This window comes from Xiphophorus couchianus, chromosome 2 (genome assembly GCF_001444195.1).
Source record: "Xiphophorus couchianus chromosome 2, X_couchianus-1.0, whole genome shotgun sequence".
NCBI lineage: Eukaryota > Metazoa > Chordata > Actinopteri > Cyprinodontiformes > Poeciliidae > Xiphophorus > Xiphophorus couchianus.
This window is the reverse complement of record NC_040229.1, coordinates 2,512,696-2,539,049: the sequence shown is the minus strand read 5'-3', so window position 1 is coordinate 2,539,049 and position 26,354 is coordinate 2,512,696. Positions and strand designations below refer to the sequence as shown.

Below are 26,354 nucleotides of genomic sequence, written 5' to 3'. Positions count from 1 at the left end.
TGGTGGATACTTATCGTATCATTTATGGTTATAAATTTTTATTTATCGTTATGATAAATTTCAATTAAAGATGTTTGAATACAATTAAACTGTCCGAATTGTTGGGAATGTTGGTTTCACCATTTTTTATCACTGCTTGTTCAATAAAGGCGCATCAATAATGTGAAAATATGAATAAAATCAGTTATTTTGTGTTTCCTTGGAAATCAGTGAAAGATAAAGTAAAAATAAAAGCAGGAGCCGAACTTCTGAGCTGGGCGGAGCGGGAAACGACAGCCAGTCCAGCAGGTCACACTTCTCCTTGGACCAGTTGGCGGCCCAAACGCTGACCCGTCTGTCGGCGCCGGCAACCAGAAACATCTCATTTCCTTCCAGTCCAAACCGCTTACACTGAGGACGGAGAGAAAAAGAGCCACAAGATTTTAGCTAAAGTCCAAAACTTCATAATAAAAACTAAAAACAGGATCAAATAAACTGTTTTTAAAGTTTAACTCTGCTTGTTAAACCAATTTTAACTTTAAAATGTCTAAAAAGATGCCAGATATTTACATACAGTTTGATTATTAGATAGAGGGCTCGACAATAGATCAATAATATATATTGTGATCGACACGCAACCTATACTAATAGATAATACATCTGATATATTTAATATTTATCAGAATATTTAACATACCGGTATTTAACATCCAATATAATATTGCAGGTTATTTGCTTCAACTCACTCTCTCGCTCTTCGGTTGCCTAGCAACAACGTGCTGGGTAAGCAGCAGTTTCAAGTTCCCCCCAACTTTGGTTACCTAGCAACGACTTTTTGGGTCAGTTACACAGCAGAAGTTTAAAGTTTCGCCACCGTAACTGACTAAAGGAAACAATGAGGAGGAGAGAAAACCGAATAAAACAGGAAATATTACGAATCAGTTTGGTAGATTTCAGATATTTAAAAACAACAAATTACTCAGTGATTATTGATATTGACTGAAACAAAACGCTTTATGAACTGTTGGTGTTGGATTTAACTTTGGTGTACTTTGGATTTATTGCATTTTATTTAAGAAATAAAATAAACTTTTTTCATCTGGTTACCCGATTAAACGTGAGAATAACTGAAACAAGTATTAAAATAAAGGTCAGTTTATGACCCTTCTGGTGTTTTAATCCCTTCATAATGGAGTCAGTCTGGTTTCAGTTCACACCTGTTCGCTGACACTCTGGATCGAGTTGATCGCTGCCCCTTTGTGATCCCTGATGACTCGAATCGTTGCTCCACTGATCGGGCTGCTGACGGCGACCAGACCCTTACTTCCTGCTGAGAGGATCACATGACCTGAAGGAGAGACAGAACCGTCACAAAGGAATCCGTTCGTTCCCGCAAGCAAGAACGACCAAATACGACCAAAAATGAATCAGTTTCCAGGGCTTCAGAAGGCCCCTGGGCCACGGTTTGGACATCGCTGTGTCCAGGTCGGTGTTGGTCGTGATTAGTGAGCGTGACGCAGCGTTTTCTCACCGCTGGCCGAGTAAGTGATGGCGCTAATGGCTTCCTGATGAGGACGCAGCTTCATCTCCATCTCTGTGGAGGCCAGCTGGAAGATCCGGAGCGTCCCGTCGCCGTAGCCGGCGGCGAGCCGCGAGCCGTCGCTGCTGGACGACGGACTCCAGCACAGACAGTGGCAGGCCTGAGCAGCATACAGAGCAAAGGTCAAGGTTCACTCAGGGCTGGACGATACACCTGAAAGACTTATCACCATAAATGCGTTTCATATCAGTCGATATCGATAATTATGATTAGTCTTTTGTTTTAAATATTTGAAATACCGCTGGCGTTTATCCACAGGTTTCTCTCCACGTTGTATTTTTATTTCTTTGCAGTTTTGAGGGTTATGATATTTGTGTATGTAACTTTCATTACTGCAGGCTGCTGAGTCGATGAGCCTAATCCTCTTTTGGTAAACTATTGGTTTGTAAAGTGGTATTTTGTTTGGTTTTATTTTCTGTACAGTTGTTAATTTACCAGAGTAAAGTGTGACCTGACAGCAGCTGCAGGACATAAAGAGCCGCTAATGTTCTCCCACCTGGTTGATGACCTGGAACTGGACCACCAGCTCGAAGCTGCCGGTCGACCAAACCCTCACGCTGCCGTCCTGGCTGCAGGTGGCGAAGCGGCTCTCATCGCGGCTGAAGACGACGTCGTTGACCTGAGCGGCAGAGCAGAGCGTCAACAGGGAGAACTCCTGGCGGTGTTGGCAGCACGAATCCTGAACTACGACTTCTGACTTTTTGCACATTGTAGTTTTTACATTTGGGTTTCTGCTGCTTATGAAAACAATCCAAGTGCTTAAAAGAAGCAGCCATATTTTTATGAAAAGTTAACGGTTTTTTGCTGTCTGGAAAATTCCAGCTGAGCCCAGCCCCGTTACCTAGCAACACAAGCTGAACTCCAGCATGATTGGTCAGCTGGTTTTCCAGATGTATGCGCTGTACAATGGCTGCTGGAAAAGACAAAGTGTTTTGTTTTTGACTTACCATCCAGAAACTACTTGCTGCATTCTTTTTGGTTGTGCAGGAGACTCTACTAATACTTTTCAAAGATGCGTGGTTGTCTAATCTTTTGGCAGCCATTTTCAGGGGTGAGTGTAAACATTGACTTGGGGGGCGTGGCTAACAGAAGCTTAGTTGGATTTAAAGTGACAGAGGCCCTACAGCAGCTCATTCTGAGTGAAAATCTCATTATGTAAGAATTATTTACATGTGATGAAGATGTTTTGTTTAGGCCATAGACCAATCCTAACCTGTTGAAGGACGGCAGGTCGCCTTTATGAGTTTTCCAGTAGGGTTACCTTTGCCCTGTGTCCGCTGACCAGGCGGATGATGCTGCTGTCTGACCAGTTGATGTACCAGAGCGTTCCCGCTGTGGTGCCAACGATGCCCATTTCCATGGAGTTATCAAAGGCCGCGCTGACCAACTTCCCGTCCAGCACGACCTCCTGCTCCACCACGACCTTCGACCCACCCAGGGTCACACTGACAAGAAAATCTGACGTCATGAATCCGTTTTTCACAGCTTCAAATAACACATTAATAAGCAGTTCCAGTGAACAGGGGAAAGTTTGGAGGAAAAACACTGAACAAAGTGTCAAGCATGGTGGGGGCAGCATCATGCTGTGGGGCTGCTTTCTCTTCATATTAATGAAAGTTCCACTAGTTCTAGTTCCACTGGCAGATTACTTCACTTAAAACATGTCTTGTCTTGTCTAGTGAAATAACCTGCCAGTGGAACTATTGCTGGGTTGCTAGGCAACGGGTTGGGCTTGGCTGGGGTTGCTAGGCAACTGCGCCAATGGAACTAGAACTTTTTCGTCAATATTGAGGAATTATTTATTTTATTCTGTAAAGTTTCTTTTAAGTTAGTTTTGTCTTATTTCAAGTGATCTTTGCAGTAGAAACTAAACAAACTAAAATATATATTTGGTATTTTAGATTCTAAGTTTTGTTTTTCTGCCTGAAGCCATCAGGAATGTTTTGGGTTACTTCTGTAAGGAAATTCTTCTGTAACTATGGAAAAATGGTGCAGACCTAAGAAACTAGATGTAAAAGGATGATTTCCTATCTGGATAGAAAATGCACTGAAACGTTAGAGCAGTTCCAGTTTAGATTAAATGCTGGGCAGATGAAAGGAAAAGCGTCTCGTTACTCATTTATGCTGCCGGTCGTCTCAGCAGACTTCATGCCCTGAACCACTTCAATCTGCCATAACTGCAGGCGGCCGGTGGCGCTGCCCGTCAGCAGGCGATTCTCTCGACAAAGCAGAACTCCTGCAAAACAGTTTTCAACTCAACAGGGACAAAATGAAATGAGGAACCCGATATTACATGCTCAGAACCGTCTAGTACCAATTTCTCCCTCATCTGCTCTCCAGACCATGAAGCAGCGCTGCTTGTTTACGTCCCACGCACAAACATGTCCGCCGGTGGTGCTGGTTAACAGGAAGGAGTCCATGTGGTAGCAGAGAGCGGTCAGCTCCACGTCGCCCACTTCTGACGGCGCCGACACCCTGCAGGCCTACGGAGGCAAACAAAGCAGAGCAACGCTCATTTATTCAGAAAACTGAGAGAAAAGAAAATCAATAAATAAAACTAAAAAAGAAAATTAAAAAATGGGTAGAAAAGAAATGAATTGCCCAAAAATTAATAAAAAATTAGAATTAAAAAATGAGTATCTCAAAAATAAATAACATAAGAAAATAAGGAATAACTAAAAAAAATGTTTAGTCCTAAATTGACATCTAAAATAAGAAAACAAAAATTTAAATAAAAGAAATAATAATTAAAAACCGGAAGAAAAACGAAATGAGTATAAAAAATGCAATTAATAACAAGAGCTAAAATGAAAAGGAAATAAGCATATAAAAATAAATAAATAAAATTAAAAATAACTCAAGAAAGGAATATTTACTTGAAATTATAAATATTTAAAAATAACTGAATTCAGAAAGTTAAAAAAAAGATTTACACAAATAATAATGTGGTACAGAATACACAGAAATGGAAACAATTAAAAAAATATATGGGTGAAATAAATAATGAAAATAAATAAAACTAATAATTTAAAAACAGGGGAAATAAAACAAGAATCCAAACAATAAATCCATAAAATTAAATAAATAATAAAATAAATAAATGTTTGTGCGTTGACCTTGATGTCGGTGTTTGCGGCGCGTGTGTGGATGAGGCAGAAGTGGATCCCTTCGCTCCCCACACAGGCCAACTGCCTGGCTGCTGCGGGGCTGAAGGCCGCGTCATGGATCGGCGCCGACATGCTGACACTGCAGAGCAACTGGACCGACTCCGAACTCCACAGCGCCAGAACCGGATCAAAGAAATCTCCTGTACGCCAAAACAATCATTAATTATTTAGGATATCTGGAGAAAACACATAATTGCAGCTAAACTTTGTGAGCAGACAACAATCTGATGAGTTTGACAAACCAACAGAGAGGAAGAAGAGGTCGTCTCTGGAGAAGGCAAGACTTTGCACCGCCCCCTTGTGGTGGGAGGCGGTTCCGCGGCAGGCTGCGGTCCGAACGTCCCAGACGGAAACGAGGCTCCTGCTGCTGCCAGCGGCGGATACCAACGTCTGGAAAAAAACAAGATGGAGGACAGCACAGCTACGCCAAATGTTCTGGAATTTATCACAATATGCAGCATAAATATCAAACATTTACGCTCAATTAAATGATATATTTACACAGTTTGGACTGATTTTAACATTCAGCTGTTTTTAATGTATTATTTCATGGTTTTCTTGCTTGTGTTCTGCATCACAATGTCACCGTGAAAAGCAAAAAATAAGCATCAAGCAGGAAGCAAAAAATATTGGCTGATTACATCAGTGTAATTCAGGCTGTGCATGTTGAATGTTTGTTGTTTAAAGCAGGAATTAGATCAAATGTATCCAGTTTAAATATTGTTGAAAAGGAAAAAAATGATGGTTTCTGAATAGATTCCTCACTATCCAGAGTCTAAACTTAAAATAAAACCAAAGATGTTAACAGTAAACATCCATCTGTCCACCAATAAACTGATTAATCAATTTATCAATATGAATATGTAAATTTAAAAAATTACATTAAAGTCTTTTTAAGAATATATAAAAACAAATAATTCATATTTCTAAATAAAAAAATAAACATTCCTTTAATGAATGCTTTATCATTTGTAAAAATTTATTATAATAATGATGTATATCTTTTTTAATATTCAGCAACTAACTATTATTTTACTAATTGATTAATCTGATATTAATAAATTAATCGGACCAAAAAATTGGCACGTTTCAGATTTTCCATTTAATCACTTTAGCTTCTTTCATACAATATTAGAAATACATAAAAATACAAAGAAAACACTTTAACTTTGTTTTAAAATAATAAAATAAGCATTTTATATCATTACTTTTATATCATATGTTGTTTTTTCAGAAATCTGTCTTTTTAACTGAAGTATTCAGTTAACGATTAATCGGTTACAAAATTAGTTGACAATTATTTCAATAAACGATTAATCACGATTAATCGTTTCTGCCCTAAGCATTTTGAAACCCTGAACATTGAGAATCACAGCCTGGATAAAACTCAGAAGCACCTGAGCGTCATTAGAGATGGCCAGGCAGGAGATTTCCTCGCTGTGGCCCTGCAGGTGACTCTGGGTTCCTGTGTGGAGATGCTCCAACACCACCACGCCGCCGCAAGAGTACGCAAATAAACCTGCAGCACCGGAACAGAATCACAGACATTTTCATCTTAAAGGGGCGGTACCATGTGTTTTCTAGGTAAAGTAACATTTTATAGCACAATCAAGAGTCTATGTTACTTTCAGTTGTTATAAAAACACTACATATAAGAAATGTGACTTAAAATTAATTTTACTTTCTGATTTAACTCCTTGAAATTGGGCCTCTGTCTCTTTAAGAACTCCTGCTCTTTTTGAAGCTCCGCCTCCAGGAAGTTGTCCCAACATGGCTCCTCTTTTAACCCTTTAATATTTTTACCAGCGTTGCACTGGGCAGCAGCTCCTATAATGAGTTCAGCAGATGTTTGCTAATTGCTGCTGGCTAGTCTGAAGGAGCTGAGTGGGGGAGGAGGTTTGCCAGGAAGGCGGGGCTAGGTCCTCATAGGTGTTATGTACAACTGAATGGTTGCCATGGAGATTAAAGGAGTTCTCAAACATGCATGAAGGAATCAAAGCAACACTGCAGGTTTGTTTTTGATGAAGAAAAAACATTAAAACATGATGGGAAGATTAAAAATGGGTAAAATTTACAGAACACTGCCCCTTTAAGTTAAATGAACAATGTAGCCATAATCAGAGTTCATGGTTTTAATGAATTAAAGTAAAGTTTGTCAGATGAAGATAAATCCCAAACTGACCTTGATCGGGGCTCCAGCCCATGTTGCCTCGGCCATTGCCGTTGTAGCCAATCACTGCTTTCAGCTTTATGCATTCGTCTTGAGGTCGAGGAACTGAAACGGACTGAATTAGCAACATAACAAGTTAAATCTGTTATTTTTTTAAAGTATTTAACTTTCATTAAAAATATTTTCTTTTAACATGTTTGTTGAAACTGTCACCATGTCGTTACAGTCGTTATCAGAGCCAGGAGGCGGGTCTTAGCGCTGTCAATCACCCCTCAGAGCAGCTTCTCATTCTAAACCGAAAAGGTTTAGAGTCGGTGAGATGACCAAACGCATAGTTAAAACCTTGCTCTCTGCTACGCTGCCGCTAGCATAGCGTGTAATGAATGCTAAGGCTAGTTAGCATAGCCACCGGTGATGGCGTATAAACAGTTTTCCTATAACTGTAAGTTGTTTCTCCGTCATTAGCACATTTGGCAGCGCTTTCCTGAGGTTGATTTGCGGCACTAGGCCCCTCCTCTTAGCTCTGATTGGTTGTTTTTGGTCAATGTGTCAAACGGTTATAGCCGCTCGGGGAGACGGGGGAGGAGGTCGATCTTTTCACAGATTATCTGTCTCGTATTAAACTGTAACAACATGGTGACAGTTTTAACAAATATGTAAAAAACTTTTCTTTTTTTAATAAAAGTTACAAACTGCAGCTGATTCTGAATACAAACTACCTGATCCAGAGACGAGGCTTTCAAACGGGGAATGAAGTGCTTATAGCAGTCTGGATGGTCCGGTTTGTTCTGACCCAACTCCGCTGAAAACAAACGTTTACAACAAAAAGTTTAAATTTAGCATAATTAAATACACATGAGGTCAGTTCCCTGGTACAGATAAAAAGGACTGGAGGACTTACTGGTTTCCAGTTTGTCTGTTTCCCCAGGAGAAGCGCTGTCCAAATCGGTGACTTTGAGAAAAGAGACGACAGGTCTGTGGTCGGGGCTCTGACTGGAACCAGTGGGTTGGACTGGTTTTGCTGGGTCGTCGTCACAAACCGACAGGTGACTCAAACCTGAGATAACATGCCCAGGTTCAAAACTAGGTGCAGAACTTATGTTTACAACCAGTATGTAAGGATTAGCACAGCTAATCCTTTAGTCCACTTATGGTGTGTATCAACACAGTTGAATTTAGCACATTAGCATTAGCTCCAGCTAAATACCATGTTGGCATAGCGCTTTAGGGTATCTTGGAACGGCGCTTCATTTTGTGGGGCGACTGTGGCTCTATGGTAGAGTAGTCGTCTTGCGATCGGAAGGTTGTAGGTTCGATTCCAGCTTCCTCCTGCCACATGTCGATGTGCCTCTGGGCAAGGCACTTAACCCCAAATTGCCTACCGATCTGCGTATCGGTGTATAAATGTGTGTGTGTTTGTGAATGTGACTCTAGTGTAAAGCGCTTTGAGTGGTCAAAATGACTGGAAAAGCCAAGTTCAGTCCATTTACCATTTTGCATTAGAGGAACTAATGTTGGTGATTAGTGTTTACTTTTAGTGCAGCTAACCGTTTAGTTAGCAGTCCCCACCACTACTACCTGTAAATGAACATGTTTTATCGCGTGTTTAAAACAGTTTAGAGCCAGTTTTGACCAAACGGATAATTAAAACCAACATGCCTCCCTGAATCTCTGGGTCCATGGCGCTAACGTCCAGCTGGTGCTGTGAGGAGGGGAGCGGCGCCGCCTGCCGAGGCATCCCATTGGACAGCTGTGCTGCATTCACTTTACCGTCTGCAATAACCGAGGGAAGAAATTAAGCCCATAATGGATCCTTTCCAAAATTAAGATCTGCTAATTTAAGCCTGACCTACTTTAGCGCTGAGCTAAAGCCGTACCTGGTGGCAGAGAAATGTAGCTAGCTTTAAACGGGGATCTGTAGGAACAGAAGGAGTTGGTTCTTCGGTACTGAAGCTGAATCTGTAGCAGACGAACGGAGTGACGTCTTACCTGCTGCCAATTAAACATTCATTAGGCTCTGCCAGGAAGTCCCAGAGGAATATGGCGTCTCCCACGGAGACGACGCCAAGCTGGTCAGGGGTGAAGCTGACCTGGCGGATCGGCTGACTGTGGCCGATGTACATCTGGTACCAACAGGCATGTTTAATAAACATTCAATCAATATTCATCAACTGCAGATGAAATGATGGTTTTCTTACAAATTACATTCAAATTCATAACATAAAAAAGTAACATTTAAAAAAAATAGATATTTAATAAGCAAACTGATCATTATTTGTTCTGATTGTTGTTTTAATGTAATTAATTGTTTTTAAAAGCATGAAAAGGTCATAAAACTGAAACAATTTATCTTGATTAATCAATTACTGAAATAATTAGATCGTTCTCTGGAATATTCACAGTAAGACAAATAATTAATCTAAAACTGAATAAAAAACATATACATTTTGCATTTAAGATAAATTAAATTTATTTGTAAATTTACCAGGTTCTGTAAAATAAAAACTCCTATTGATTATTAATTAATCCTATTAATTGGTGAATAAAATAAATAAATAACCAGATGATTGTCACACTGAAACTTTTACATGTTGATGTTAGAAATATTTTTAGCTGCAGATGCATCTTTTGATACAAATGATCAAACATTTAAGAAAGGAAAGCTGTTTTTGAATTTTAAGGAATAAAATGTTTATTTTCTAATATAAAAAATATATATTATTTGTTTATTTACATTTTTAAATGTACTTCTAATATTTTAGAAAATAAGATTAAGTGGTTAAATTAAAAATCTGCAGAAAGTATCCATGTTTTATCCGATTAATCGTCAGAACTATTGATTAACCGAATAATAGAGAATAATCAACAACCTAAACCACCGATTGCAGCCCTAAAACTATCGAATCCAAAGCTACCTGTGGGTTAACTTGGTTTGTCCTCTTGTAGTCCCACACTTTCACAGTGTTGTGTCCAGACGTGAGGAGGAAGCGCCTGTCTTCACTCACAGCCAGAGAGGAACAGGGACGCTTATGGACGTTGGACACCTGCAGAGACGGAAACGTGGCTGAAAAGCAAAAACTCCCGTTTGAAGTGAAAAGGGGATCAAACAACTGCAAAAACACAAAATATTACCAAGTATTTTGGTCTAGTTTATGACACTTAAAATAAGACAAAACTAACTTACAGGGAACTTTTATAAGCATACGAGTGTGCTGCAAGTCAATAATTTTAAAAAAAATATTGATGGAAAAGTTCTAGTTCTATTTATAACAAGATATTTTTCCCATGTTAGAAGTGAAATAATCTGTGAGTGGGACTCACACTGGGGAATTTTTAACTTAAAAAAGCTCCTATGTCTTGCTAAAAAGTTACTTTGAAGTTTGTTTTGTTTTCAGCAAAACTAGACAAAATATTTGGTAAGATTTAGTGTTTTTGCAGTGATACTGCCACAAAATTACTGATGGATTTAAAAATACGTCCCAAAAGCTTAATAAACAAACACACTGCAAAAACACAAAATCTTACCAAGTAGTTTTGGTCCATTTTCTAGTGCAAATACTTGAAATAAGACAAAACTAAATATAAATAAGAAAAAGCAATCATAGGAGCTTGTTTTAAGTCAATAATTTCCTAATACTGATGAAAAAGTTCTAATTCAACTGGCAGATTATTTGACTTATAATATGGGAAAATGTCATCAGTGAAATAATCTGCCAGTGGAAGTAGTAGCTTTTTAAAAAAAAGTTATTTGCTAGTTTTGTTTTATTTCAAGCATTCTAAGATATTTGCATCAGAAAGTGGACCAAAAATACCTGGTAAGATTTTGTGTTTTGCAGTGTTTTAGGCGTTTCCTTCCTCAGAACTGGTTGTAAGTTTAGGTTTGAGTCACAGAAACAAAATGGCAGCAACAGGTTGAGTTATATGATGCCTTACCAGAAACGTCACTAACCATTAACAAGGTAAATAACGGTGGTTACCTGTCTGAGCAGACGGCCCGTCTTGGTGCTGATCCACAGAATTTTGTTAGCAGACGTAGCGACGAGTAAATGTTCAGCCGAGGCCGGAGAGAAGCGGACCTTCAGCGCTGAATCCAACTCGGGGCTTTCCACGTCCAAAACGCTGACGTCGACATGCAGCAGCTGCAGAAAACAACACCTTCAGGCTCAAGAGCGTCAAACTCTTTTTACTTTGGGAAATATCGAGATTATGGGTATCAAGATTCTTAAAGGGCCGGCTGCGGTGGAACGCACAAACCCAAAAACAAACCGTTAAAACTTTAGGAAACAGCCGCCTCTGCACTCAGTGAGTACAGTTAACATAATACTGAACTTCATTTCACACTGATGTAATTTGGCAGAACACATATATAGATTACGGAAGAACACTGGGAAAAAAAATAATTCTGGTTTTTAATCTACTGAGATTCTCTTTTTTCTGGAAAATTGATTTATTTCCCCCCAGAATTTAGACTTTTTTTCTAAGAATTTCGATTTTTTTTTCTCAAATTCTGCCTTTTTTTAAACAAGAATTGACTTTTTATATTAGAATTCAGATTTTTTCCACCAGAATTCAGGCTTTTTTCCTAATAATTGTGACTTTTTGTCAGAATTCTAAATTTTTTCTCAGAATTTTGAATTTTTTCCCTCAGAATTCTGCCGTTTTTAAAGTTGGTGTGGAGGAAAACAAAGTTTGGAAAAGATGGTCTCTTTATTTTGCATCTGGCATCTTTGTAAGTAGATTTTCATATAAAATTTGCAGTTTTGTTCTAATTTAATTTATTCATTCTTGAATTGTGGTTGGTGGAGCCACAAAAATCAGTCCACGAGCCACAAATGGCCCCCGGACTGCATTTTGAACCCCTTAGCACTAGAGGGACCCTGGGATACAATTTAAATAAGGTAATTACACATTTTATTTTAATTAAGGTGTTAGTTTAGCAGTGGAAGGGGATTAAAGGTCAGATTACCTCGTCCAGAGAGCGAGCGTCAGCGACAGTGACGATATGCGGCGTCGGACCAACGAACGCCAGCCGGCTGCTGTCGCCGCTGACCGCCAGAGCGTCTGGAGCGCGCTCAGTGCCGCGAGCCACAACGTTGCCTGCCAACAGGAAGTTCATGTTTTAGCAGCAGCAGCAGAAAAACATGAAAACTGATCCTGACTTTAACAGACGTAACAAGTTTGAATTAAGAGATGCAGAGAGAGTAGAACTGTAATGTAAAGGTAGATCTAGAGACAAACAAGCATCCTAAGACTCAAAGCTTCCTCATTTCTGACAGATCTGCTTCTAACGACGCTTTATATTATCAAACGTAACTTAAATGAAACTTTACTTCCTGATTTAAAATAAAACCAACTTTTGTCTGGAAATCTCTTCTTCCCAAAATGATGCTGTTATAGCATTTTAGACAATAAAATGTTTATTTTCTTATTTAAAAAATGGATTTAATTATTTGTTCATTTTTTATGTATTTCTAAGATTGTATAAAAAAACCCCCGTGGTTAAATGAAAAACCTGCAGGATGTTTGTATCCGATTAATTATTTAATAAACATAAATTATGCATTACTAATATAATCATTAGTCGCAGCCTTTTTTTGACAATAAAGCCAAATTTTGGAAGAAATGTATAGAGTGGTGAATACTTTTAACAGGCACCGTAGGATCATTTGTTGTAGTATTTGTATGACTAAAGAGACGTAAGCTTCATGTTGGGTTAGTCTTTACGAATGTTTGACTGCTGTTATTTCCAGTTATTATTCTGTAAATAATTACACTTTTAAAGCAAAGTTGCATTAAAATCCATTATTTACAGAATGACACATCATGAGAACAGTCATAAACATTAATCAAAACTCCTTCATGTTTATATCAGCTGTTCTGTCAGTCTTATGTTCATTTATGTTCAAATAAAGCGTTACTGAAATAAAATCCTCCTCATTCGTCATCATGTGATATTTAAAAGCATTCCTGATTTTGAGATTTGAATCATTATGCAGCAGTGTGTCTGCAGGAAGTGACGTAATGAAGTAATCCAGGAGCGTTGGCATGCATACATGCCACTCTGATCACGCTGTGATCCTCCTCTGAGGCGTCATGAAGCACCAGAGAGCCCTCAGAGTCGGCGCTGTACATCAAGTCTCCGTCTGAGGAGAAGGCCAGACCGATCACCTCCCCTCTGTGCTGCCTGGGAGGAAAACAGAACCGTGACGCCGTCTGTCTGAGCCAGCTGCTGTCAGCAGACGTGGGAAAGCTGCGTACTTATGCTCGGCCAACAGCCTGGCGCTGGAAATGTCAAACACTCTGACGGTTCCGGAGCCGAAGCCGCAGGAGAAGGTCGGCTCGTGTGGATGAAACGCCACGGAGCACGGCTTGTCCATCGACACGAAATCATACAACTGCAGGACGAAAAACACACAGAACCCAGCTGATGTAGAGGAGGGAGGTGACCTGTCTGCTTCCTTGAAAGGTTAGGATAGATCTATGGCCTATACAAAACATTTTGTACACAAAATCATCTTAGATGCCAATTTTGAACTGTTTTAGGGCTTCTGTCACTTTAAATTCAAATAAGCTGCTGCTGGCCACGCCCCCAACTCAATGTTTACACTCACACGATAAAATGGCTGCAAACAGACGCACAATTACAGAACCGTTTGTCTTTGAAAAGCAGAAGTGGAGCCTCCTGCACAACCAACAAGAATGCAGCAAGTGGTTTCTGGATGGTAAGTCAACAGCAAAACACTTTGTCTTTTCCAGCAGCCATTGTACCGTACGATGGAGGATAAGGGCCACAATAAAAAAATAAAAAAATATTATTATAAGGACAGTCATGATATTTTGAGATTAAAGTAAAAATTATAACTTTTTTTTTTACCCCTCCAGGGTCTTTTGTGGGCTCTAGTGTCCCTTATATGACAGCAGGCTGACAGGAAATGGGGGACGGAGAGGGGGGAAGACATGCGGCAAATATCGTCGGGTCCGGGAGTCAAACCCGCGACGGCCGGGTCGAGAACTCAAGGTCTCCAAACATGGGTCGTGCTATCCCCTACGCCACCACGGCACGCCCCAGTTAAAATATTTTAACTTTATTCCTGTGATATTATAAATTCTGAATATATTATTCTCGTTTTATCTCTGCTTTACTTTCATACGACTTTTCATAATGTTATTTATGTATTTATTTAAGTATGATCCCTACACTGTAATAGTACAGCACACAGAGTAGTAAAATCAGCTGCAACGAATGTGCTGGAACTCAGTTTGGGTTGCTAGGTAACGGGCGGTACTCTGCTGCAGTTGCTCAGTAACGGGCAGTACTCTGCTGCAGTTGCTAGGTAACCCAAACGGTGCAGTAGCCGTTGACAACAATTGGGAGGTTTTTGAAATGGCTCACTTTCCAGAGACTAATAAACATTAAATTATTGCTAAAAAACAGCAATAATAAAAAATCAATTTCATATCAGTTTGAAAGGCTAATAAATAGATTAATATACACAAAGGGTGTTATATCTCTAATTTCAGTATGTTTTAGTTAGTTTTATAAAAGCACAATAAAGTTCCAGCTGTAGTTTTTCCCTTTAATTACCATTTTTATTCAATTTATTTAATAATAAATCCAGTTTTTATTATTTCATTAGTTTTAGTTAATTATAATAACTTAGATCTGTGGTAGTCAAAGTTTTCATAGTGTCTATTTCCATTTATTGGAATCACTTTGAGAAAACAAAACGTTGAACAGACGTATGGAGATCAGTGTGTTTAATGGAGTTTCCTGATACTTTCATGACTGTAAATTGAAAACCAAAACTTTAAACCGGAGGCTGGCTGACCTGCTGTAAGGAATCCGTGTTCCACACGCGCACCGTTCCGTCGGCCGAGGCGGTTGTCAGGTGGCGGCGGATGCCGTCCACGCTGAAGCCTAGCACGTCGCCGGTGTGCGACCTCATCAGAGTGTTGTAGCCGCGGCTGCTCACGTCCAGGTAGCCCAGGTTTCCGGTGAAGGTGGCCGATAGAACCTGCAGGCTGTCGAACGACACCGACACCACGGTCACCGGGCCTTCGTGTTCTGGAAGACAACGAACCGGCGAGGATTGGACTGAAACGCTTCACGTTCAGAAAACATAAACAGAAACTTTTATCATCAGTTTATCCAAGTTTACAGGGAGATTCTCCTGTCATTTCCATTAAAAATCAACAATAATCTAAAACTAGTCCTAGACATCTGTCATCATGACATAATTTAAACTGTCAGATTCAGCTGCTTTTAATGATTTCATAATAAATTTCATTTTAAATCTAATCTAAAGTTTTTGAGGTTGATTCTATGAAATGCACCTGTGTTTTTGTAGATTTCACTGTGTTTGTCTGTGCTGCAGTCAAGAATCTCCTGAAAAACAAGTTTTTAATCTCAAAGGGTTTTTAACCTGATAAAATAAAGGCTAGAAAATAGACAAATGGGAGATTTATGCATATGTATTTCATGGACTATTTATTTATTTAATTTTGCCACCTCTGGCTCTCCGTACATGATCATTTCTTTCACCGATATATTGAATCAAAAATTGATTTTGAATCAAATCCTGAGATAGTAAAATATTCCCGCCCATAATGAGAACTATGGATGCCCCGATATGAAAATTTGGCCCGATATCAATATTGTACGATAACCAATATTTACCAATATTATATTTATTTATCTACTGTTTTGACACCATTGGAAAAACGACCAGAAACTGACAGCAACAAGACGGAAATAAATATCAGTCGTTATTATCGGCCCAGTTTAATTCATCGGGCCGATACCAATATGTCAAAAAATGACTAATATCAGCTGATATCGATGTTGGTGCCGATGTATTGTGAATCCCTAACCTGAACCATCTTAATGTCTGAAACCGGATAAGTTCAACTGAACTTATCATGAAGATGTAATGAGAAAATGTCAATCGCAGCATGCTTGGCCTCAGGATGTAATGACGGCCTGTAGAGTTGGACCGGTGGGCAACGGTTAGCTCACTGCAGGTAGAACCATTTCCACCCCCCGCTGTGCCTACCCGCCTCCAAAATGACAGCAGAGAAATCGAGGGTCCAGAGCCGCAGGAATCCGTCCACGGTGCCGGTGGCGCAGAACGACGAAGACACGCTGATGCTGTTGATGGGAATCCCTGGACCTGAGATACAAACAGACACTGAGCTGCACAGTTCACACCGAAATCTGGAAATCTGTTAAACCAATCAGGTCAGAGAGACATATTCGGTAACCATGGCAACGTCAGACTCTCGGCGAGAAGCTGATAAAAACCATTTGAGCGTTTTAATTTGAGCAGGAAGCGTTTTGGCTGCAGGTCAGACATCAATGACCAGAAACCTTCATCAAGACGACGTTGTACGGAGCTCTGGTAGTGCCAAAAAATTTGCATGTTTTGGTGTCTTTCTAAAAAAAAAAAAAAAGGCTTTCCAGTAAAATGTGCCTACAAATGTTGTGACTTTTTTCTAATCGTTTTATTATAATTGGACAAAAATAAATGAATAAATAAATAAATGTTGGTATTTAAAAAACATCAAAAACAAGAATCCACCAAAGATTTTTCAGTTAAGCTCTAAAAATGTTGTATAATTTTAAAGTTTTCAAAAACAGAATTGGTTGTTTGGTCGATTTCCAGGAAATAAACTTCAACTGGAGTTGAATGTAAAAATTTCTTATGGTTTTATTATAACTGCATAAAACACAAATATTGATATTTAAAAATAAATATCCAAAATATAAAAATAAGTTTAGTATGTAAAAGCACAGAAAATCCAGAGTTTAATAGATTTTGTCTACGTTTTTTTTTTTTTACTAAAACGTCTGTAAATTTGCTTTAGTTTACTTCAGCTGCATCAATTTTTTCACATGCATTGTGGATATATGGAATATATATTCCAAATTATTTTAAGTTTAATCCATATTTTCTCTGAAAATGTAGCAGCTTAGTGATACTTAGTTATACAGTGATACTTAGACATAGACAGACTTTATTGTTATTCAATTGTACATTTAAAAAAGCTAAATTAGATTCATATATTTGGTTAAACCCAGAAAGCCCTGTGGGGTTTAACCCACCGGTGTTGAAAGTCCATTTCTCTCTGCGTTCTGCATGCTGCTGCTGTGCAGGCATCAGCCGCCTCGCGTTTTTAACCGTCACTCTGCTGTAGTTGATCTCTAAAATATGGCCGCTTCGAGTGCTGGCGAATCTGAGCGAGGAGGAGAAACAACAAAATGCCTTCAGTGGGAAAACGCTCCTGGACTCGCATCAACAACAGCGAAGTCACTCACAGCGTTCGATCGTCGACCTGCTGGTCAGAGGCGCCGCCCTCCTGGAACGCCACGTCGGTGAAGTCCAGGGAGTGAAACTCGCCCAGGTAGACCGGGCAGGACCGCAGCGACCCGTTCCGGACCCGCCACAGACGGACGTTCTCTCGGCCGCACGACACCATCCTGACGATGAATCAGCTCAGGTTGGCACATCAACGCTGTTCAACACACCCTGAGCAGCGTTTCTGACTCACATGAAGCAAACGTGACACTCAGAAAGCAACTTTACCCTAAATGCTGGGATAACAAACATTTCTTAAGTTACTGCGATAAACGATAAGATTTTAGTTTTTAGACCATTTTCTAGTCAAATGATGCAGGACGCATTCTTAACTATCAATAAACTTTAACTTTGAATGAACATTTAACACTGGAACGGCAAGACACTTAAAATATCCAAAATAAATAAACAAAACAGAAACAACAAATACAATTTATTATAAAGTCTCTGTAAACACAAGAAATAGAAAAATAAGAAATAATTCAAAAGGAAACTATTGAGTTTGTTTTCATTTATCATGCGATTAATTGATGAATTGATTTACTGCAGCAGGTCTGGCCCTGTCCCAGCTAGAAACTGCTCTTACTGAAAGCATTTATTCTTTAAATTTAGACTAAAGCATCAAGGTTTTATTTTACTGTTACTGTTACTGTTTTGGTGTTAAATCCTGAAACATATTATGCCGTTGTCAGTCAGTCGCTATGGCAACGAGTCTGTGTAGTTTAGCCGACAGAGAGCAAGAAAAAAGAAGAATAGCTAATAGTTTTGAGTTGGTCTTTAAAGTTTTTTCTGCACTATTTTTCCATTTGCTGTGGGGCGCTGCAGTGAATGAATAATACCTTCATCTCCAGGTTTCATTTAGTTAGCGGGATTGTTTTACCGCAGCAGCGCGACCAGCGATGGCGAGGAAAATAACAGTCTTTTTCAAAAAAGAAACTAACAAAATAATTTCTACAATACCGGATCAGATTTATATAGTGCAAATAACGGTGGATGGTTCTGTATATCATTTCCAACAAAATGAGGAACCGATGTCTGAAAATGGTCTCCACTACGCAGAGATGCCCTGTGTGTAAGCAGCAGCTGCAGGAATAAGCAGGATACCTGGTCTCATCAAAGAAAGTGACCTTCATGGTGATAATGTCCACATCTGTGTGAGCTTTGGCCAAGATGGTTCCCTCTCCGCCTTTAGCAGCGTTTAGCGTATTCCATACAACCACCATCTAAAAAATACAGATAATACCAAAACAAAACAAAACGAGTCACCAACAGCTTAGCACTTAGCTTTTAACAGAGGTAAAACCCAAGTTTTACCTTAGTAGAAGTAAAACTACTTTTACCCAAGTAAAAGTAAAAAGTATCCATCCAAGAAATTACTCAAGTAAGAGTGGAAAGTAAAGTGGAAATTTTGGTATTTTAAGAACCAAAATGACAATAATTCATTTAAGTTACAAAAAATAACAAAATCAGACAAAATAAATTTTTCCAAATCAGTTTCTTTCAATAAAAAATGTATAAAACTTGAACAAACGCTGCAGGTGTGTGTCTGTCTGGTGGATTTTTGGTTAAGAGGAGTAAGAGGAGAGATACTTCATAATGAAAGTAAAAAACAAAAGTCACTCAAGTAAATGTAACTAATTTCTACTCAACTCTCACTCATTGTGTGGAGAAGCTCTTTGATGGTTGGACAGGTAGCAGTAGTCTAGTATTTTCAAGCCTTTTTGCAGCAGCCATGCTGAGCTTGCTGCTGTTAGTAACGTCAGTTTATTTTTCCTGGCAGCTTTTACTAATTGCAGAAATAAGCAACAACCTGCTCACCGTTTTATTGTGTCTGTCTTTCCCCACGCCACAGAGGATGCCGCCTCCATAGGAGAAACTTCAGGGCAGAACGAGGTTAATGAGAGGAAAATAAAGGAAGCTGAAGCTGAGGCTGTTCAGGTCTGAACTCACCTGAGGCAGGACAGAGAATGAGCGTGAGCCCTGAACATGGACAGGCAGGTCCCTGCGCTGTAGTCCCACAGCCGCACGACGCTGTTGTTGCCGCTCTGCGCCGACGCCAGGAGAGTCGTACTGCCGTTAAAGGTCAGCGCAGAAATCTGCAGACAGAAGATACAGGAAATCAGTCCGTCCATGCCGTTAATTATCCATCAATACATATTTAACAACTCTTTTCCCCAAAAAATAGATTCATTACAAATTTACCTGTTTTTTATATCCAAATGATAAATTCTTTTGGAGAAGCTATCTGCGCTTTTACAAAAATGCAGATAGCGACAAATTTAAGCAGCAATTACCAAATAAAAGATATTAGCAGCCAATCTAGCTACTGTTTTTCTTTTTTTTTTTTTAAAAAAAAAAGAAAAAAGAAGCAACTAGCAACAAATCTAGCAACATTTTTCCACACAATAAAGCAACTAGTGACAAATTTAGCAATTTTTCTCCAAAAGTGACTAGCTGGAAAACCTGTGACTTTTTTCCAAAACTCGACTAGCGAGCAAAAAAAAATGTTTTTGCGAATGGAAGATTGGTAGGAGACAAATCTATAAATTTAGTTCCAAAAACGCAGGGCTGATCGACGTAGCATCAGCTATGCTGTACCGTTGGAACCAATAGGAAAATTCACCTGCAGTACCACAGTTCAACCAAAAGAGAGCAGCACTGATGCAGTTTTAGGACAAATATTGCAGATTTAAACAAATTTGCACAGAACACAGGAGCCTTAAGAACCAGTTCAGTTTAAGAAAGCTGATTTGGGGCTTGGCTAAAATAAAATACCTTATCCGTGTGGCCGGTGAAGAATCTTTGCTTGCGGGACAGAATCTTCATAGAAACAATGATCGCGTGGCACGGATAGACCACTTCTTCCCCTGATTTGGTCCACAGGGCCTGCAGGATGGAAAGGTTCTGCCAATAAACCTCTAGATCAAATCAGATTTCATTTGAAGAGCGATTATCATACATCTCTGGTGGTGGCTCCTCCGAAGCCGATGATCCGGCTGAGTCGCAGGATCGGGTCGGGCAGCAGCTTCCAACGCGGAGCGCAACAGGAAAAGACGTTTTACATGAAAGTATTCATCATTCAGTCACTAAGGAAGTGTTTCTGTACCCAACATACCTGCTGTTGCTGCTTGCTCTCTTTGAACACTGAAGTGCAAAACACCTGAAGAACAAGTTCAACTGTTTTTATTACAACAGACAGCAGCGAAATAATAAGACTGGGAAAGTATCTGGTCTATTTAAATCACATCACTGTAGATTTCCTTAATGCTTTAGATTTAATTCAGAGCAAAATTTAGTCCAAGACCGTCGAACTCATTTTTATTTTGGGAAATATTGATATTATGAACGTTTTGATAAATCCCAAAAACAAACCTCTAAATTTGAGTAAGTAGCCGCCTCTGCACTCGATGATAGAGTTAAATGATACTGACATCGTTACACATTGATGCAATTTGGCAGAATACCTATGAAATTATGGAACAATATTACTGCCACTGAAAAAATAAGATTCTCACTTTAATCTTCTCAAGTCAAAAGTCACAATTCTGAGAAAATTCTTGCATTTTCTCAGAATTCTGAAAGTTTTTCCTCAAATTCTGAATTTTTCTCAGAATTTATTTTTCCCCTCAGAATTCTTATTTTTTCAAAATCTTTTTTCTCCATTATTACAACTTTTGATCTTAGAAGATTAAAGTCGGATTAATTCTGGTAAATTCTGAGATAAAAGGAAAAAAGTAAAAATTCTAGGAAAAATTCAGATTTTTATTCCTGTGGTCTTAATCCTGTTCCATTAAAAACTGCTTTCATTTGACTGATAAAGTATAATTTAAGCATAGAACGGTTATTTGCAGGTTCTATTCTAGTGTTCCTCTGGACCACATAAAACTTTACGGCGGACCGGATTTGGCCCGCACGCCTCGAGTTTGACAGCTGTGATTGAGTCGCTGGCAGCATGTCGCGTCACCTCATCTCCGCTGCTGTCTCCGTGCGTGCTGAGAGCGTCTTGGGGATGCGCGTACACATGAACTCCTGCGTCGCTGCGCAGCGGGTCCTCCGCCTCCGTCGCGTTAGACGGACTCAACTCGGGAACGCTGGACACCACAGACATTCGATTCCTCGGGAGCTGAGGAGACAAAACGAAGAATGCAACAATGTTTAGATTCTTTTTTTGTCTGAAAACATAAAAACTAAAGGTAAGGATCTGAATCTGCTTTTACGAGTTTTGAGGCGGCGATCGGCTGACAGAGAGAAACTCGGTGATGAACCGGGTCGCTGACTGTGGCGGCGGAAGTCTCATCTTTCTGGTATGAAGGACTTCCTGGAAAGAAATGAACTGGAAATCAGTGGCAGAAAAATTATTTTAAGAGTTTTTACAATTATTACAAGAAAAGTACAAATATCATCTTTCCTGCGGACTGAAGATTGGATGACAGCTTCATTTATCCGTCTGGACAATAACCCGTTTCAGGAGAAATGAAAACCCGACCCAAGCTGAAAATGAGGCTTTTTGTTCAGGAAACACAAACCTCAGCGCCAACAATGAACTCATTATTCCAATTTGTGCTTTGAGTAATTTCGTCAGAGCAAACAGCATCACCTTGCAACATTTAGTTATTACCAGACAAAAAGAAAACGGCACAGAACCTTTCGGTCAGAACATTTTCTGATCCAATTGGAGCTGCAGAGACGGATGGCCAGATCTGGTGATTACAAGCAATTCCAGGAAAACCAGGTAAACTATGGCTGCACGGTTTCTGATCGCACCACACGTTGGCTTGTTAGAGAAAGAAAAGCTTTTCTGAGAGTCTGAGGTTTGTTTTGTGAAATAATGTGTTCATTTACCAGCCGCTGGATCCGGTTTCTGAATGGAGTCAAAGGGAAGTTTAGTCCCATCAGAGGGAAACCTGTAGAGCAAAACAACATCATTTAATTCCTTTTGCAGTCTTGATATGAGCAGCTCAGCTACTGGTGTCATATAAAGCTTTTTAAAGGCGACCTGTTGTGCTTCCTTTAGCGGGTTAGGATCGATCTGTGGCCTATACAAAACATGTTCATTACTTTAATAATTATTAGATAATCACATTTCAGCTCCGTTCAGAATGAGATGCTTTAAGGCGTGTTGTCACTTTAAATCCAAATAAGCTACTGCTGGCCATGCCCCCAACTCAACCTTTAAGTGAAAACATGAAAAGATGCGCAGTTATAAAACCGTATGTCTTTGAAAAGCAGAAGTGGCGTCTCCTGCACAACCAACCAGAATTCAGCAGGAGGTTTCTGGATCATAAGTCAACAATAAAACACTTGTCTTTTCCAGCAGCCATTGTACAGCGGGAAAAACCAGCTGACCAAACATGCTAGACCTCAGATTGGGTTGCTAGGTAACGAGCTAGGCTTCTCTGGGGTTGCTAGGTAACGGCACATTGCCCTATGAGAGGTTTTGAAGCGGCTCATTTTCCAGATTTTCCAAGCAGTTGAGACCAAAATAGAAGAACAAAAATGAATTTTGCCCAACATGTCCCCTTTACTGATGGTGACTGAATTTCTAAAACGCTTTCTAATCATACCAACCAACCACAAACCGACACACTGGACACGTGGCAGCAGGAAGCTGGAATCGAACCCGCAGCTTTCCGCTGATCCACAGTCGTGGTATCAGTGAAAGCAGTTCAGAGTTTCGTACTTGATGTGATCATAAAAGTCATTCCAGGAGCCTCCTTTCGGCACCGGGAAGGACATCTCTCTGGGAATCGGACCCTTTCCCTGTGAGGCGGACAGACCTCGGAGCTTCGCCTCCCTGAAGGTCATTGCTGTGGAGGGAAAATAAGAAAGTTCTGGTTGGTGCACTGATTGCAGTTTTCAGGCTGATGACCAATTTTTAAAAATCCTAAACTTCTGATTCTGATTTTGATATATTTGTTTTTTAAATGCCTGTCTGGTGCTAAGATAAGATTTGGAAGAATCACATTAGAAACTGTTGACGGAAACGTTAATATTACAAATAATTTTCTAAATCTTGCAAAAATCTAATGCGCTCTGTGCCTTACCAAAGGCACAAAATCCGGAAAATTTCCAAGTTCAAACATCGAGCTGGGAGGGGAGGATTCTCCATTTTTCTGACATGTGCTTCATGCTAGTTAGCAAATGCTACTTCCTGTTTCTTACAGCCATGCGTAGCGTCAAGATCTGACAAATCAGGCTTAGCACAGCCTGACTGATTTCCTCTGAATCAGCTGATGGAAACACAGCTAACTCGCATTTTGCTTCTTACAAAAGTTGCATGACAATTGGATGGAGACATAGCTACTGTTTTAGTCTTATTGTATTTAAAATGTTGAACAAACATTTCTAATAACAGAAAAAAGTTGATAGATTTGTTTGGTTTTTTTTTTTAAATAGATGGTATAGGATTCTGAAAGGTCACTAAATATAGTGACAGAGTTGCTATATTTAATAACTTTTCAGACAAAAAATATTGGAATTGGCAGTTTAGGCTTTTTATAGGTCAATGATCGGCCCAGTTTCACAGGGCCAACAGTATTCAGTATATATTAGAAATGTTTTTTTCTTATTTTAACATGATGCCACTCTGAGTTCCTGACACAATGAAACGCCTCAGTGTTTCTTTACATGAGTCTGTAAATGAAGTAAAGCTTGGGTAGGAACTGTTCCCTTGGTGGTTTGGCTCTCACCCGGGTCCAGCAGCAGGTCGCTGGTGAACATGTTTTTCACAGCCATGTTGGCGCAGAGCTTGACGCTCTTCAGGTGAGCGTGGTGCCGGTTGAGGTAGAAGGTGAGCGTGAAGCACAGGTCCATCATCAGGCAGGTCCAACGCACTGAGTCCGGAGCCGGACCCACCAGACCTGCGGCACAAACAAACCAGAGCTGCAACTGGAACCCACTGAGCTCAATGTTTTCTGCTGCATGGCAAAAATATTCACATTTGATCACATGTCAACAACGACATATTATATGTTTATCTATTTCTATCAGATTGTTTGTGATAGAAACACACCAAACAGTGCATGCTGAACTCGTGAAGGGGAAGCAAAATTGTTTAATTTTCAACGATTATTTACAAATCAAACTCTGAAATGTGTCAGACATTTGTACTCTCTCTCCGTTACGCCAACAACCCAAAATTAAATCCAGTGTAGTTTATTTTCTGCTGCGAGGTGAAAAACTAACACTTCCCCTCAGGGCTGAAACAACAATAGTCAACTAATTTAATAATCAAATAATCATTAACTGGAGTATACAGACTCAAAAAAACACAATCCAGCAGACAAAACATGCTGGAGTTCTGGGTTGCTAGGTTACAGGCTGGCCTTAGCAGGGTTGCTAGGTAACAGGCTGGCCTTAGCTGGGTTGCTAGGTAACAGCGCAATGTGCCCGTGGAATGTGACGTAATATAACAGCTCCTTTTCCAGACACCAAAAAACATGAAGCTATTGCCAAAAAACTGCTGTGTGTCTTTTTGAAGAGCTTGGAAAACGAAAGGTTTCCTTTAATTATTGATTAACTGAAGAACACCTTAAGGAAACCTTTAAGGTGTGACCATAAATTTTACCTTGCCTCGCTGAGCTCGAGGTTTTTTCATAAACCGAATCCTTCGCAGCTCCACAAAGGAAGGGAAACTGGAGCCAAGTAGCCGTGGACTTGAACTCCTTGAACATGTTGGAAAAGGAGATCCGGACAACTTGGCCCTCCTGCAGCACACAGTGACCAGAACACGAGTTAGATCCACAGCCAAACCCGGACTAAACCGCCACGGTAAGCTGCAGTACCTCCACGGCGACGTCCAGGTGGACCATGAAGTATTTTCCAGGCGTGGGTCTGAACAGAAGGTAGAAGTATCGACCGGTCAGGCCCAGAGACTGGTTGCTGCTTTTGGGAACGAGGATGTAACTGTTGGTGGGAACTGGACCTTTGATCGAAAACACCGGACACCTCAGAGTCCGGTCCTGCAAAGTCCGGTCAAACAGACATAAACCTGAGTTTCATCTGAGGGATTATCATAATTATCATAATTTGTGATTTTATTTAGATGTATTTACCATAGAAGAAGACACATCTCCAGCTTTGGCCGACCTTTTCCATTCCTCAACTTTAACATGTTTGAAAATGTTCACGTAAGGATGCTGCCAACCTGCACAAATCACAGCCAGAACATCACACGGGGCAGACTTTACTCTACGAGCTTAAACAACACTAAATTGGCGACATTAAACAAGCCCGGTAGACGTATTTTAGCCTTACCTGTCGAAGCCATTGAAGGATGCCGCAAATCAACTGTCAACCTGTTGATTTTTAGCTAGCAAGCAAACAGCCGCTCAATAGAAGAAGCGGGGAAAAGCTCATTCTCCTACTAGCCCACAAAATGATAATGTTTCTGATTCATGTTTTTATAAAAATGAACATATCCAGCTTTTCGGACGCGGTGGGAACGCTTCACGTAACTTTTCTTCACTGGTTTCAGCATTTATTTCTCTCTTCCCGCTTCAGCCTGCGCCGTCTCCAACGACAACAACGTTAGCTTGACGTAATGACGCAGCGCCGAAGGGAACTCTGGGTAGTGAAGTTTATAAAGCTAAACGAACACCAATCACATTTCAAGACACAAAAATGATATTAAAGTAAGAGTAGCAGCACCTCTTCAACTTATTTTTCTGAAGTAAAAGTGAAAAGAATTCATCTAAGTAATTACTGAAGTGAAAGTAAAAAAAGTATTTGGTAAAATGTCTACTCTGAATAACTGATCAGAACAACTGATTCAATATTTTATAATGATATAGCAGAAAAAATGCATAAAGTTAAATGACATCTCTGGTATTTAAAGGCTAATATGAACAAATTAACAAAAAAATAAAGATTTAATAAGAATTTTCAATATAAAATATTGAATATGAAATACTCACAGGTATGCATATGTATGTAAGAATATAGTAAATGAAAATATATGCCAAAAAATAACATTTTCAGTCTGAGTCTGTGTTAACAGCATGTGGCAGCAACTCCACACGGTATTTCAGGTGAATGAGGAAGGTCACCTGCATTTCTACAGATGATTCTTCTTTCTCCTTCAC

At 39.7% G+C, this 26,354-nt stretch overlaps 1 protein-coding gene and 1 long non-coding RNA gene across 2 annotated transcripts in view; one reads left to right on the top strand and one right to left on the bottom strand.

Annotated features, from left to right (window-relative positions):
- The window catches only part of wdr90 (WD repeat domain 90), a 28,137-nt gene extending 2,315 nt beyond the window's left edge, over window positions 1–25,822 (bottom strand). The window contains exons 1-40 of the mRNA XM_028001463.1: window positions 25,528–25,822; window positions 25,326–25,417; window positions 25,056–25,232; window positions 24,839–24,977; window positions 23,961–24,131; window positions 22,952–23,078; window positions 22,114–22,175; window positions 21,489–21,589; window positions 21,236–21,394; window positions 20,387–20,431; window positions 20,231–20,296; window positions 20,047–20,157; window positions 19,222–19,367; window positions 19,090–19,147; window positions 18,376–18,494; window positions 17,232–17,393; window positions 17,019–17,149; window positions 15,970–16,086; window positions 14,746–14,981; window positions 13,175–13,311; window positions 12,970–13,100; window positions 11,883–12,013; window positions 10,894–11,055; window positions 9,832–9,960; window positions 8,906–9,039; window positions 8,794–8,831; window positions 8,576–8,689; window positions 7,818–7,973; window positions 7,636–7,718; window positions 6,929–7,031; window positions 6,144–6,265; window positions 4,989–5,136; window positions 4,696–4,886; window positions 3,894–4,062; window positions 3,695–3,815; window positions 2,841–3,024; window positions 2,076–2,198; window positions 1,511–1,679; window positions 1,197–1,327; window positions 247–390 (exon numbers count right to left, since the gene is read on the bottom strand). Coding sequence (XP_027857264.1) covers window positions 247–390; window positions 1,197–1,327; window positions 1,511–1,679; window positions 2,076–2,198; window positions 2,841–3,024; window positions 3,695–3,815; window positions 3,894–4,062; window positions 4,696–4,886; window positions 4,989–5,136; window positions 6,144–6,265; window positions 6,929–7,031; window positions 7,636–7,718; window positions 7,818–7,973; window positions 8,576–8,689; window positions 8,794–8,831; window positions 8,906–9,039; window positions 9,832–9,960; window positions 10,894–11,055; window positions 11,883–12,013; window positions 12,970–13,100; window positions 13,175–13,311; window positions 14,746–14,981; window positions 15,970–16,086; window positions 17,019–17,149; window positions 17,232–17,393; window positions 18,376–18,494; window positions 19,090–19,147; window positions 19,222–19,367; window positions 20,047–20,157; window positions 20,231–20,296; window positions 20,387–20,431; window positions 21,236–21,394; window positions 21,489–21,589; window positions 22,114–22,175; window positions 22,952–23,078; window positions 23,961–24,131; window positions 24,839–24,977; window positions 25,056–25,232; window positions 25,326–25,417; window positions 25,528–25,540 — 5,052 coding nt within the window. The 5' untranslated portion in view covers window positions 25,541–25,822. The remainder of the gene's footprint in view (window positions 1–246; window positions 391–1,196; window positions 1,328–1,510; window positions 1,680–2,075; window positions 2,199–2,840; window positions 3,025–3,694; window positions 3,816–3,893; window positions 4,063–4,695; window positions 4,887–4,988; window positions 5,137–6,143; window positions 6,266–6,928; window positions 7,032–7,635; window positions 7,719–7,817; window positions 7,974–8,575; window positions 8,690–8,793; window positions 8,832–8,905; window positions 9,040–9,831; window positions 9,961–10,893; window positions 11,056–11,882; window positions 12,014–12,969; window positions 13,101–13,174; window positions 13,312–14,745; window positions 14,982–15,969; window positions 16,087–17,018; window positions 17,150–17,231; window positions 17,394–18,375; window positions 18,495–19,089; window positions 19,148–19,221; window positions 19,368–20,046; window positions 20,158–20,230; window positions 20,297–20,386; window positions 20,432–21,235; window positions 21,395–21,488; window positions 21,590–22,113; window positions 22,176–22,951; window positions 23,079–23,960; window positions 24,132–24,838; window positions 24,978–25,055; window positions 25,233–25,325; window positions 25,418–25,527) is intronic.
- Window positions 2,535–10,496, top strand: LOC114134710 (uncharacterized). Its single transcript, XR_003593446.1, has 3 exons — window positions 2,535–2,718; window positions 3,678–3,684; window positions 10,486–10,496. It is a non-coding gene; the product is annotated as an uncharacterized LOC114134710 (long non-coding RNA).
- Window positions 25,823–26,354: the final 532 nt, after the last annotated feature.